The sequence below is a fragment of the Salvelinus alpinus genome, chromosome 9 (assembly GCF_045679555.1).
Source record: "Salvelinus alpinus chromosome 9, SLU_Salpinus.1, whole genome shotgun sequence".
NCBI classification, from domain to species: domain Eukaryota; kingdom Metazoa; phylum Chordata; class Actinopteri; order Salmoniformes; family Salmonidae; genus Salvelinus; species Salvelinus alpinus.
The window spans coordinates 2,039,707-2,053,369 of record NC_092094.1 but is presented as its reverse complement, the minus strand read 5'-3'; the positions used below and the strand labels follow the sequence as shown (position 1 = coordinate 2,053,369).

At 40.8% G+C, this 13,663-nt stretch overlaps 1 protein-coding gene across 1 annotated transcript in view; it reads left to right on the top strand.

Annotated features, from left to right (window-relative positions):
- Nucleotides 1-13,663, top strand: part of LOC139584100 (transient receptor potential cation channel subfamily M member 1-like) — a 92,933-nt gene that overhangs the window by 2,145 nt on the left and 77,125 nt on the right. Inside the window, exons 3-4 of the mRNA XM_071415609.1 lie at nt 5,122-5,329; nt 7,366-7,579. Coding sequence (XP_071271710.1) covers nt 5,122-5,329; nt 7,366-7,579 — 422 coding nt within the window. The remainder of the gene's footprint in view (nt 1-5,121; nt 5,330-7,365; nt 7,580-13,663) is intronic.

Sequence of the window (13,663 nt, the reverse complement as noted above, 5' to 3'; positions counted from 1 at the left end):
TATATACTGTCAATACACACCATTATATACTCTCCATAATGTCTATACACACCATCATATGTATATACTGTCTATACACACCATTATATACTGTCTATACACACCATTATATATTGTCTATACACACCATTATATACTGTCTATACACACCATTATATACTGTCTATACACACCATTATATACTGTCTATACACACCATTATATATTGTCTATACACACCATTATATACTGTCTATACACACCATTATATATTGTCTATACACACCATTATATACTCTCCATAATGTCTATACACACCATCATATGTATATACTGTCTATACACACTGTTATATACTGTCTATATACACCATTATATACTGTCTATACACACCATTATATACTGTCTATACACACCATTATATATTGTCTATACACACCATTATATATTGTCTATACACACCATTATATATTGTCTATACACACCATTATATATTGTCTATACACACCATTATATACTGTCAATACACACCATTATATACTGTCTATACACACCATTATATATTGTCTATACACACCATTATATACTCTCCATAATGTCTATACACACCATCATATGTATATACTGTCTATATACACTGTTATATACTGTCCATAAGGGTCTATAAACACCATTACATACAGTTGAAGCCGGAAGTTTACATACACTTAGGTTGGAGTCATTAAAACTCCACAAATTTCTTGTTAACAAACTATAGTTTTGGCAAGTCGGTTAGGACATCTACTTTGTAGCAATTGTAGCAATTTTCCCAACAATTGTTTACAGACAGATTATTTCACTTATAATTCACTGTATCACAATTCCAGTGGGTCAGAAGTTCACATACACTAAGTTGACTGCCTTTAAACAGCTTGGAAAATTCCTGTATATACACACCATTATATGTCTATACTGTATATACACATCATTATATGTCTACATCGTCTATACACACTGTTATATACTGTCTATACATACTATTATATACTGTCTATACTGTATATACACACCATTATATGTCTGTACTGTCTATATTCACTATTATATACTGTCTATACTGTCTATACACACTGTTATATACTGTCAACACTTTCTATACACACCATTGTATGTCTATACCGTCTATACACACTGTTACATACTGTCTATACAGACAATTATATACTGTATACACACACCATTATATACCGTATATACACACCATTATATGTCTACACTGTCTATACATACTATTATATACTCTCCAAACTGTCTATACAGTCGTGGCCAAAAGTTTTGAGAGTATATAATGGTATGTATAGACAGTATATAATAGTACGTATAGACAGTTTGGAGAGTATATAATAGTATGCACAGACAGTATGTATAGACAGTGTAGACATATAATGGTGTGTATATACAGTATATAATGGTGTGTGTAGACAGTATATAATAGTATGTATAGACAGTGTAGACATATAATGGTGTGTATATACGGTATATAATGGTGTGTGTAAATATTAATTTGCAAAAAGTTTGCTGCTTCAGTGTCTTTAGATATTTTTGTCAGATGTTACTATGGAATACTGAAGTATAATTACAAGCATTTCATAAGTGTCAAAGGCTTTTATTGACAATTACATGAAGTTGATGCAAAGAGTCAATATTTGCAGTGTTGACCCTTCTTTTTCAAGACCTCTGCAATCCGCCCTAGCATGCTGTCAATTAACTTCTGGGCCACATCCTGACTGATGGCAGAGCACTCTTACATAATCAATGCTTGGAGTTTGTCAGAATTTGTGGGTTTTTGTTTGTCCTCCCGCCTCTTGAGGATTGACCACAAGTTCTCAATGGGATTAAGGTCTGGGGAGTTTCCTGGCCTTGGACCCAAAATATTGATATTTTGTTCTCAACGCAATCAGACTGTTAAACAGCCTTCACTAACATTGAGTGGCTGCTGCCAACATACTGACTCAACTCCAGCCACTTTAATAATGGAAAAATGGATGGAACAAATGTGTTACTAGCCACTTAATATGATGTTTACATACCCTACATTACTCATCTCATATGTATATACTGTACTCTATACCATCTACTGCATCTTGCCTATGCCGTTCGACCATCACTCATTTATATATTTTTATGTACATATTCTTAGTCATTCCTTTACACTTGTGTGTATAAGGTAGTTGTTGTGGAATTGTTAGGTTAGATTACTTGTTAGATATTACTGCATGGTTGGAACTAGAAGCACAAGCAATTCGCTACACTCGCATTAACATCTGCTAACCATGTGTATGTGACCATTAGCATCTGCTAACCATGTGTATGTGACCAATAACATCTGCTAACCATGTGTATGTGACCAATAATATCTGCTAACCATGTGTATGTGACCAATAACATCTGCTAACCATGTGTATGTGACCATTAACATCTGTTAACCATGTGTATGTGACCATTAACATCTTCTAACCATGTGTATGTGACCATTAACATCTTCTAACCATGTGTATGTGACCATTAACATCTGCTAACCGTGTGTATGTGACCAATAACATCTGCTAACCATGTGTATGTGACCATTAACATCTGCTCACCATGTGTATGTGACCAATAACATCTGCTCACCATGTGTATGTGACCATTAACATCTGCTAACCATGTGTATGTGACCAATACCATCTGCTAACCATGTGTATGTGACCAATACCATCTGCTAACCATGTGTATGTGACCATTAGCATCTGCTAACCATGTGTATGTGACCATTAACATCTGCTAACCATGGGAATGTGACCAATAACATCTGCTAACCATGTGTATGTGACCATTGACATCTGCTAACCATGTGTATGTGACTAATAGCATGTGCTAACCATGTGTATGTGACCAATAACATCTGCTAACCATGTGTATGTGACCATTAACATCTGCTAACCATGTGTATGTGACCAATAACATCTGCTAACCATGTGTATGTGACCATTAACATCTGCTAACCATGTGTATGTGACTATTAACTTCTGCTAACCATGTGAATGTGACCAATAACATCTGCTAACCATGTGTATGTGACCAATAACATCTGCTAACCATGTGTATGTGACCATTAACATCTGCTAACACTGTGTATGTGACCAATAGCATCTGCTAACCATGTGTATGTGACCATTAACATCTGCTAACCATGTGTATGTGACCAATAACATCTGCTAACCATGTGTATGTGACCAATAGCATCTGCTATCCATGTGTATGTGACCAATAGCATCTGCTAACCATGTGTATGTGACCAATAACATCTGCTAACCATGTGTATGTGACCATTAACATCTGCTAACCATGTGTATGTGACCAATAACATCTGCTAACCATGTGTATGTGACCAATAACATCTGCTAACCATGTGTATGTGACCATTAACATCTCCTAACCATGTGTATGTGACCATTAACTTCTGCTAACCATGTGTATGTGACCATTAACTTCTGCTAACCATGTGTATGTGACAAATAACATTTGATTTGATTTGATTTCTATACACATTATTATATACTGTCAACACTTTCTATACACACCATTGTATGTCTATACACACTGTTACATACTGTCTACACACACCATTATATACCGTATATACACACACCATTATATACACTGTCTCTATACACCATTATATACTGTCCATGCTGTCTATACACACTATTATATACTGTCTACACACCACTATATACTGTCTATGCACATCTTTATATAATGTATATACACACTAGTATATACTGTCCACACTGTCTATACAGACCATTACATACTCTCTATACTGACAATACACACACCTATACCATCTATACCCACCATTATATACCAAATATACACACCATTATATGTCTACACTGTCTATACACACTATTATATACTGTATATACACACCATTATATGTCTACACTGTCTATACACACTATTACATACTGTATATACACACCATTATATACTGTATATATACACCATTATATGTCTACATTGTCTATACACACTATTCTATACTGTCTATACACACTATTATATACTGTCTATACACACCATTATATACTGTCTATACACACCATTATATACTGTCTATACGCACCACTATATACTGTCTCTACACACCTTTATATACTGTCTATACACAACATTATATACTGTCTATACACACTATTATATACTGTCTATACACACCATTATATACTGTCTATACACACCTTTATATACTGTCTACACACAACATTCTATACTGTCTATACACACTATTATATACTGTCTATACACACCATTATATACTGTCTATACACACCATTATATACTGTCTATACACACCATGATATACTGTCTATACACACCATGATATGCTGTCTGTACACATCATTATATACAGTATATACTGTCTAAACACACCATTATATACTGTCCATACCATCTATACATACTTTTATACACTGTCCATAATGTCTATAAACACCTTTATATACTGTCTATACACACCATTGTGTACTGTCTATACTGTAAGTTATAAATTCTGTGTTGTCTTAAGTAGTGTAGTGACCTGTACACTGCTGTCTTAACTAGTCTATGACCTGTACCCTGCTGTCTTAACTAGTCTAGTGACCTGTACAGTAACCTGTACTCTGCTGCCTTAACTAGTGTAGTGACCTGTACCCTGCTGTCTTAACTAGTCTATGACCTGTACCCTGCTGTCTTAACTAGTCTAGTGACCTGTACCCTGCTGTCTTAACTAGTGTAGTGACCTGTACCCTGCTGTCTTAACTAGTCTAGTGATCTGTACCCTGCTGTCTTAACTAGTGTAGTGACCTGTACAATGCTGTCTTAACTAGTCTAGTGACCTGTACCCTGCTGTCTTAACTAGTCTAGTGACCCGTACCCTGCTGTCTTAACTAGTCTAGTGACCTGTACCCTGCTGGCTTAACTAGTGTAGTGACCTGTACCCTGCTGTCTTAACTAGTCTAGTGACCTCTACCCTGCTGTCTTAACTAGTCTAGTGACCTGTACCCTGCTGCCTTAACTAGTCTAGTGACCTGTACCCTGCTGCCTTAACTAGTCTAGTGACCTGTCCCCCGGTAGATGTTCGTGTGGTCAGCTGATAACGCAGCACGTGGTGATCCCGCTGGGCGCTCTGACCAACAAGCTGTCGGAGGAGAACCATCAGCTGGTCCAGATCGACCCGCCCCAGCAGGAGAGGTGGTCCGTGGCCAAAAACACACAGACCTCCCCCACCGACGCCTTCGGGACCATCGAGTTCCAGGGTGGAGGCCTCATCAACAAGGCAATGGTAGGACCATGACCTGTCTAACTATAAACAACAACACATTTACCACACCTCAACCATACCAGAACCATACCACAAAAACACCATAACTACATCATAAGTACACCACACCACATCATAAATACACCATAACTACACCACAACACAACCACACTATAACTACACCATAACTACTCAATACCTCAACCACACCATACCTACACCACAATCACACCTACACCACACCCACGCCATAACTACACCATAACTACACCACACCACAACTACACCACAACCCCACCTACACCATAACTACACCACACCACAACTACACCATAACTACACCATAACCACACTATAACTACAACACAACTACACCACAACTACACCATAACTACACCACAACTACACCATAACTACACCACAACCACACTATAACTACACCACACCACAACTACACCACAACTACACCATAACTACACCACAACTACACCACAACTACACCACAACTACACCACAACTACACCACAACTACACCATAACTACACCACAACTACACCACAACTACACCACAACTACACCACAAACACACCATAACTACACCACACCACAACTACCCCATAACTACACCACAACTACACCACAAACACACCATAACTACACCACACCACAATCACAGTATAACTACACCATAACTACTCAATATCTCAACCACACCATAACTACACCACACCATAACTACTACCTAACTACACCACACCACAACCACATCATAACTACTCAATATCACACCCACACCATAACTACACCACAACCACACCATAACTGCACCATAACTACACCATACTACACCACAATGACACCATAACTACACAATAACTACACCACAACTACACCATAACTACACCACAACTGCACAGCTTGCTCTTTGGGGTTTTAGGATGGATTTCTGTATTGCACTTTGACATTGGCTGATGTAAACAGGGCTTTATAAATACATTTGATTTATTGATTGAACTACACCACAACCACACCATAACTACACCATAACCAAACCATAACTACAACATAACCACACCATAACTACTACATAACCACACCATAACTACTACATAACCACACCATAACTACTACATAACCACACCATAACTACTACATAACCACACCATAACTACACCATAATCACATGCTAACTACACCAATTACACCGTAACTACGCCTTAACTACACTGTAACTACACCATAACTACACCATGCTAGTTATGTCCACACCATACCACCACAACCATAATTATAACTGCACCAGACTAGTTATGACCCATCCACAACCATAATTATAACTGCACCAGACTAGTTATGACCCATCCACAACCATAATTATAACTGCACCAGACTAGTTATGACCCATCCACAACCATAATTATAACTGCACCAGACTAGTTATGACCCATCCACAACCATAATTATAACTGCACCAGACTAGTTATGACCCATCCACAACCATAATTATAACTGCACCAGACTAGTTATGACCCATCCACAACCATAATTATAACTGCACCAGACTAGTTATGACCCATCCACAACCATAATTATAACTGCACCAGACTAGTTATGACCCATCCACAACCATAATTATAACTGCACCAGACTAGTTATGACCCATCCACAACCATAATTATAACTGCACCAGACTAGTTATGACCCATCCACAACCATAATTATAACTGCACCAGACTAGTTATGACCCATCCACAACCATAATTATAACTGCACCAGACTAGTTATGACCCATCCACAACCATAATTATAACTGCACCAGACTAGTTATGACCCATCCACAACCATAATTATAACTGCACCAGACTAGTTATGACCCATCCACAACACAACGACAAGAGCTTGCTTACAGAAATCAACAAACGTCCCCCAAAACAACCAAAATATTTTCTTCTGCGCGCTTGTCTCTGCAGGAGAGGCCTTTATTGTTCTAGGGAGAATAATTTCTGCAATGTGTAGAGCACAGAGTTGAACTATTTTCCTCTCCTCTCCCCTTCCAGTACATCAGAGTGTCCCATGACTCTAAGCCAGACAATCTGCTCCAACTGATGGTGAAAGACTGGCAGCTGGAACTCCCCAACCTGCTCATCTCCATCCATGGAGGGCTGCAGAACTTTGACCTGCAGCCCAAACTCAAACAGGTGTTGGGGAAGGGACTCATCAAGGCTGCAGTCACCACCGGAGCATGGATCTTCACTGGTGGAGTCAGCACTGGTGGGTACCTGCTATAGCATGATGAACTACATTACCCATAATGCTCTGTACAAGCTACCCTGACCCTTAACAATGGAGACTCACATTATAGTTCAGAACAGAAATACAATTTAGAGAATGAGGCCCAGATTGAATTCAACACAGATTAACGATAAAAAACCTGAGCAAAGTGATAGATTTAGGCAACAACCCATATATTTACAGAAATCAAGTTCGCTGTAAACTCTGAAGTCGGCTCAAGCAGAAATCACCTTTAAAGTAAATTATATACATCTACTATAGTGTAGGTCAGGGTACATACATCTACTGTAGTATAGTGTAGGTCAGGGTACATACATCTACTGTAGTGTAGGTCAGGGTACATACATCTACTGTAGTATAGTGTAGGTCAGGGTACATACATCTACTGTAGTGTAGGTCAGGGTACATACATCTAATGTAATGTAGGTCAGGGTACATACATCTACTGTAGTATAGGTCAGGGTACATACATCTACTGTAGTGTAGGTCAGGGTACATACATCTACTGTAGTGTAGGTCAGGGTACATACATCTACTATAGTGTAGGTCAGGGTACATACATCTACTGTAGTATAGTGTAGGTCAGGGTACATACATCTACTGTAGTGTAGGTCAGGGTACATACATCTACTGTAGTATAGTGTAGGTCAGGGTACATACATCTACTGTAGTGTAGGTCAGGGTACATACATCTACTGTAGTATAGTGTAGGTCAGGGTACATACATCTACTGTAGTGTAGGTCAGGGTACATACATCTACTGTAGTGTAGGTCAGGGTACATACATCTACTGTAGTATAGGTCAGGGTACATACATATACTGTAGTATAGTGTAGGTCAGGGTACATACATCTACTGTAGTGTAGGTCAGGGTACATACATCTACTGTAGTGTAGGTCAGGGTACATACATCTACTGTAGTGTAGGTCAGGGTATATACATCTCCACCCCGCTGATCCTCAACACTGGGGCCCCACAAGGGTGCGTTCTGAGCCCTCTCCTGTACTCCCTGTTCACCCATGACTGCGTGGCCATGCACGCCTCCAACTCAATCATCAAGTTTGCGGACGACACTACAGTGGTAGGCTTGATTACCAACAACGACGAGACGGCCTACAGGGAGGAGGGCCCTCGGAGTGTGGTGTCAGGAAAATAACCTCACACTCAACGTCAACAAAACAAAGGAGATGATTGTGGACTTCAGGAAACAGCAGAGGGAGCACCCCTTTTCCACAACGACGGGACAGTAGTGGAGAGGGGAGTAAGTTTTAAGTTCCTCGGCGTGCACATCACGGACAAAATGAATTCGTCCACCCACACAGACAGCGTTGTGAAAAAGGCGCAGCAGCGCCTCTTCAACCTCAGGAGGCTGAAGAAATTTGGCTTGTCACCAAAAGCGCCTTGGCTGTGTGCTTAGGGTTGTTGTCCTGTTGTAAAGTGAACCTTCGACCCAGTCTGAGGTCCTGAGTGCTCTGGAGCAGGTTTTCATCAAGGATCTCTCTGTACTTTGCTCCATTCATATTTGCCTCGATCCTGACTAGTATCCCAGTCCCTGCCGCTGAAAACATCCCCACAGCATGATGCTGCCACCACCATGCTTCACCATAGGGATGGTGCCAGGTTTCCTCCAGACGTGACGTTTGGTATTCAGGACAAAGAGTTCAATATTGGTTTCATCAGACCAGAGAATCTTGTTTCTCATGGTCTGAGAGTCTTTAGGTGCCTTTTGGCAAAGTCCAAGCAGGTGGTCATGTGCCTTTTACTGAGGAGTGGCTTCCGTCTGGCCATTCTACCATAAAGGCCTGATTGGTGGAGTGCTGCAGAGATGGTTGTCTTTCTGGAAGGTTCTCACATCTCCACAGAGGAACTCTGGAGCTCTGTCATCGGGTTCTTGGTCATCTCCCTCACCAAGGCCCTTCTCCCCTGATTGCTCAGTTTGGCCGGGTGGCCAGCTCTAGGAAGAGTCTTGGTGGTTCCAAACTACTTCCAGTTAAGAATGATGATCAGTTTATTCCAGTACAGAATAAAAATTATGTATTGTATTTTAACAGCAACAGTTACAAAACAAAAAAAAGTAAGATGTACAGTAGGTCTAATCATGTTTCATCTGTACTGTCTACAGTAAAATGTACAGTAGGTCTAATCATGTTTCATCTGTACTGTCTACAGTAAGATGTACAGTAGGATTAATCATGTTTCATCTGTACTGTCTACAGTAAAATGTACAGTAGGTCTAATCATGTTTCATCTGTACTGTCTACAGTAAGATGTACAGTAGGCCTAATCATGTTTCATCTGTACTGATTACAGTAAGATGTACAGTAGGATTAATCATGTTTCATCTGTACTGTCTACAGTAAGATGTACAGTAGGCCTAATCATGTTTCATCTGTACTGTCTACAGTAAGATGTACAGTAGGTCTAATCATGTTTCATCTGTACTGTCTACAGTAAGATGTACAGTAGGATTAATCATGTTTCAGCTGTACTGTCTACAGTAAGATGTACAGTAGGATTAATCATGTTTCATCTGTACTGTCTACAGTAAGATGTACAGTAGGGTTATTCATGTTTCATCTGTACTTTTACTTAGGGCTGTACTATCAAAACATGAGCCTGTGTGTTCTGTGATCACATCTGTGTGATGTGATCAATCAGTTCAGAATGAAAATGATATATTGTATTTTAATTAACAGCGACAGTTCCAACCTACACAGACATGTATGAGTGTTTCTAATGGGGAAAATACCCATATATGTAGTTATTCCTGTTTATTTCATTGTATAGTCATTTGCCTATGTTGCATTTATTAATAGGCAAAAGTGCAATGAATTGTAAGTTTATGTATAGTTGCATGTTTCCATCAGCTTGGGTACCAGGAAAACACAGAACTTCTCATTTGCGTCCCAGGCTGAAAACATTTAAGAGCCCCTGCTCTAAATTGATGGCTCTAATCAGATCTCTAAATACATGGCTCTGATCAGATCTCTACACCTGAAACCCCACCTCTTTAAGGAATACCTAGGATAGGATAAAGTAATCCTTCTAACCCCCCCCCCCCCTTAAAAGAGTTAGATGCACTATTGTAAAGTGGTTGTTCCACTGGATATCATCATAAGGTGAATGCACCAATTTGTAAGTCGCTCTGGATAAGAGCGTCTGCTAAATGACTTAAATGTAAATGTAAATGTAAATCTCTAAAATCATGGCTCTGATCAGATCTCTAAAATAATGGCTCTGATCAGATCTCTAAATACATGGCTCTGATCAGATCTCTAAAATCATGGCTCTGATCAGATCTCTAAATACATGGCTCTGATCAGATCTCTAAAATCATGGCTCTGATCAGATCTCTAAAATCATGGCTCTGATCAGATCTCTAAATACATGGCTCTGATCAGATCTCTAAAATCATGGCTCTGATCAGATCTCTAAATACATGGCTCTGGTTATGGCTACCTCCATTGTCTCACATCAGTTTACAGGCTTCCTTCTTGTTCATCCTTCTGTTTTATCCTTCTAGTTCATCCTTCTAGATCCTCAGTATGGTTACACATTCTGGTTCCTCATTTGTTTCATACTTCAAATAAAATCAAATCAAATGTTATTTGTCACAGTCGGCGAATACAACAGGTGTAGACCTTTCAGTGAAATTCTTACTAACCAACAACCCTTGACAGCTTCTACCCACAAGCCATAAGACTCCTGAACAACTAATACTGGGCTACCCAGACCACTCTTTTATGCTGCTGCTACTCTCTGTTTATAATCTATGCATGGTCACTTTAACTCCACCTACATATTACCTCAATTACCTTGACTAACCAGTGCCCCCGCACATTGACTCTGTACCGGTACCCACTGTATATAGTCTCGCTTATTTAACTGCTGTTATTTAATTATTTGTAACTTTTATTTTCAATTTTCAAATTTGTACTCATCTATTTTTTACTTAACACTTATTTAAAAAAAACTTCTTTTTAAGAAGCCTTTTGAACCTCGACTTGGCACTCCGGTACCGCTTGCCGTGCGTTAGCAGGGAGAACAGTCTATGATTAGGGTGGCTGGAGTCTATGACAATTTTTTGTGACTTTCTCTGACACCTCCTGGTATAGAGGTCCTGGATGGCAGGAAGCTTGGACGCAGTGATGTACTTGGCCGTACACACTACCCTCTGTAGTGCCTACATTGCATACAAGACAGTGATGCAACCAGTCAGGATGCTCTTGATGGTGCAGCTGTAGAACCTTTTGAGGATCTGAAGACCCATGCCAAATCTTTTCAGTCTCCTGAGATGGATTAGGCTTTGTCGTGCCCTCTTCACAACTGTCTTGGTGTGTTTAGACCATGATAGTTTGTTGGTGATGTGGACACTAATGAACTCTCAACCTGTTCCACTACAGCCCCGTCGAAGAGAATGGGGGCGTGCTCGGTAGTCTTTTTCCTGTAGTCCACGATCAGCTACTTTGTCTTGATCACGTTGAGGGAGAGGTTGTTGTCCTGGCACCACACGACCAGGTCTCTGACCTCCTCCCTGTAGTCTCATCGTTGTCGGTGATCAGGCCTACCACTGTTGTGTCATCGGCAAACTTGATGATGGTGTTGGAGTCGTGTCTGGTCGTTTCAGTCATGAAGTGAAGAGGGAGTACAGGAGGGGACTGAGCACGCACCCCTGAGGTGCCCCCGTGTTGAGGATCAGTGTGGCGGATGTGTTGTTCCCTACCCTTACCACCTGGGGGTAGCCCTTCAGGAAGACCAGGATCCAGTTGCACAGGGAGGTGTTTAGTTCCAGGATCCTTAGCTTAGTGATGAGCTTTGGTGCCCGGGTGGCGCAGTGGTCTAGGGCCCAGCCCAGCCTCGCGCCCAGGCTGGGCTGGGTTCGCGCCCAGGCTCTGTCGTAGCCGGCCGCAACCGGGAGATCCGTGGGGCGACGCACAATTGGCATAGCGTCGTCCGGGTTAGGGAGGGTTTGGCCGGTAGGGAGGGTTTGGCCGGTAGGGATATCCTTGTCTCAGTATGTAAAAATGTAATAAAATGTATGCACTCTACTGTAAGTCGCTCTGGATAAGAGCGTCTGCTCTTGGCCGGTAGTCCTTGTCTCAGTATGTAAAAATGTAATAAAATGTATGCACTCTACTGTAAGTCGCTCTGGATAAGAGCGTCTGCTAAATGACTAAAATGTAAATGTAAATGTAAATGAGTATACTATGGTTTTGAACGTTGAGCTGTAGTCAATGAATAGCATTCCCACATAGGTGTTCCTTCTGTCCAGGTGGGAAAGGGCAGTGAGCAAATTGGAGTGGGTCTAGGGTTGGCCCTGCGGCCTAATCCGTCTGGCCCTCTGGCCCTGTTTAAAGGTCTTACATCAGCTACGGAGAGCGTGATCACACAGTCGTCTGGAACAGCTGTTGTTCTCATGCATGTTTCAGTGTTACTTGCCTCGAAGAGAGCATAGAAGTAAGTTAGCTCTTCTGGTAAGTTCGTGTCACGGGGAAGCTCGTGGCTTTGCTTCCCTTTGTCGTCTGTAATAGTTTGCAAGCCTTGCCACATCTGACGAGCATCAGAGCTGGTGTAGTATGTTTCAATCTTAGTCCTGTTTTGATGCTTTGCCTTTTTGATGGTTTGTCGTAGGGCTTCTTATAAGCTTCCGGGTTAGAATCCCGCTCCTTGAAAGCGTTAGCTCTATCCGTTAGCTCAGTGTGGATGTTCTGGTTCCTCATTCTGGTTCCGTACCCTGGTGCATCCTTTTGGTTCATCCTTCTGTTTCATTCTTCTGGTTCCTCATTCTGGTTGTACCCTGGTTCTTCATTCTTCTTCTTATGGCCTATAGGTGTGTTCCGTCAGATGGGGGATGCCCTGAAGGACCATTCCTTTAAGTCCATTGTCTCACATAAGTTACCTAGCTTCCTTCTGGTTCATCCATCTTGTTCCGTTCCCTGGTTCATCCATCTAGTTCCTAATTATGGTTCATCCTTCTGGTTCATCCTTCTAGTTCCTCATTCTGGTTCCATACCCTGGTGCATCCTCCTGGTTCATCCTGGTTCTTCCTTTTGGTTCATCATT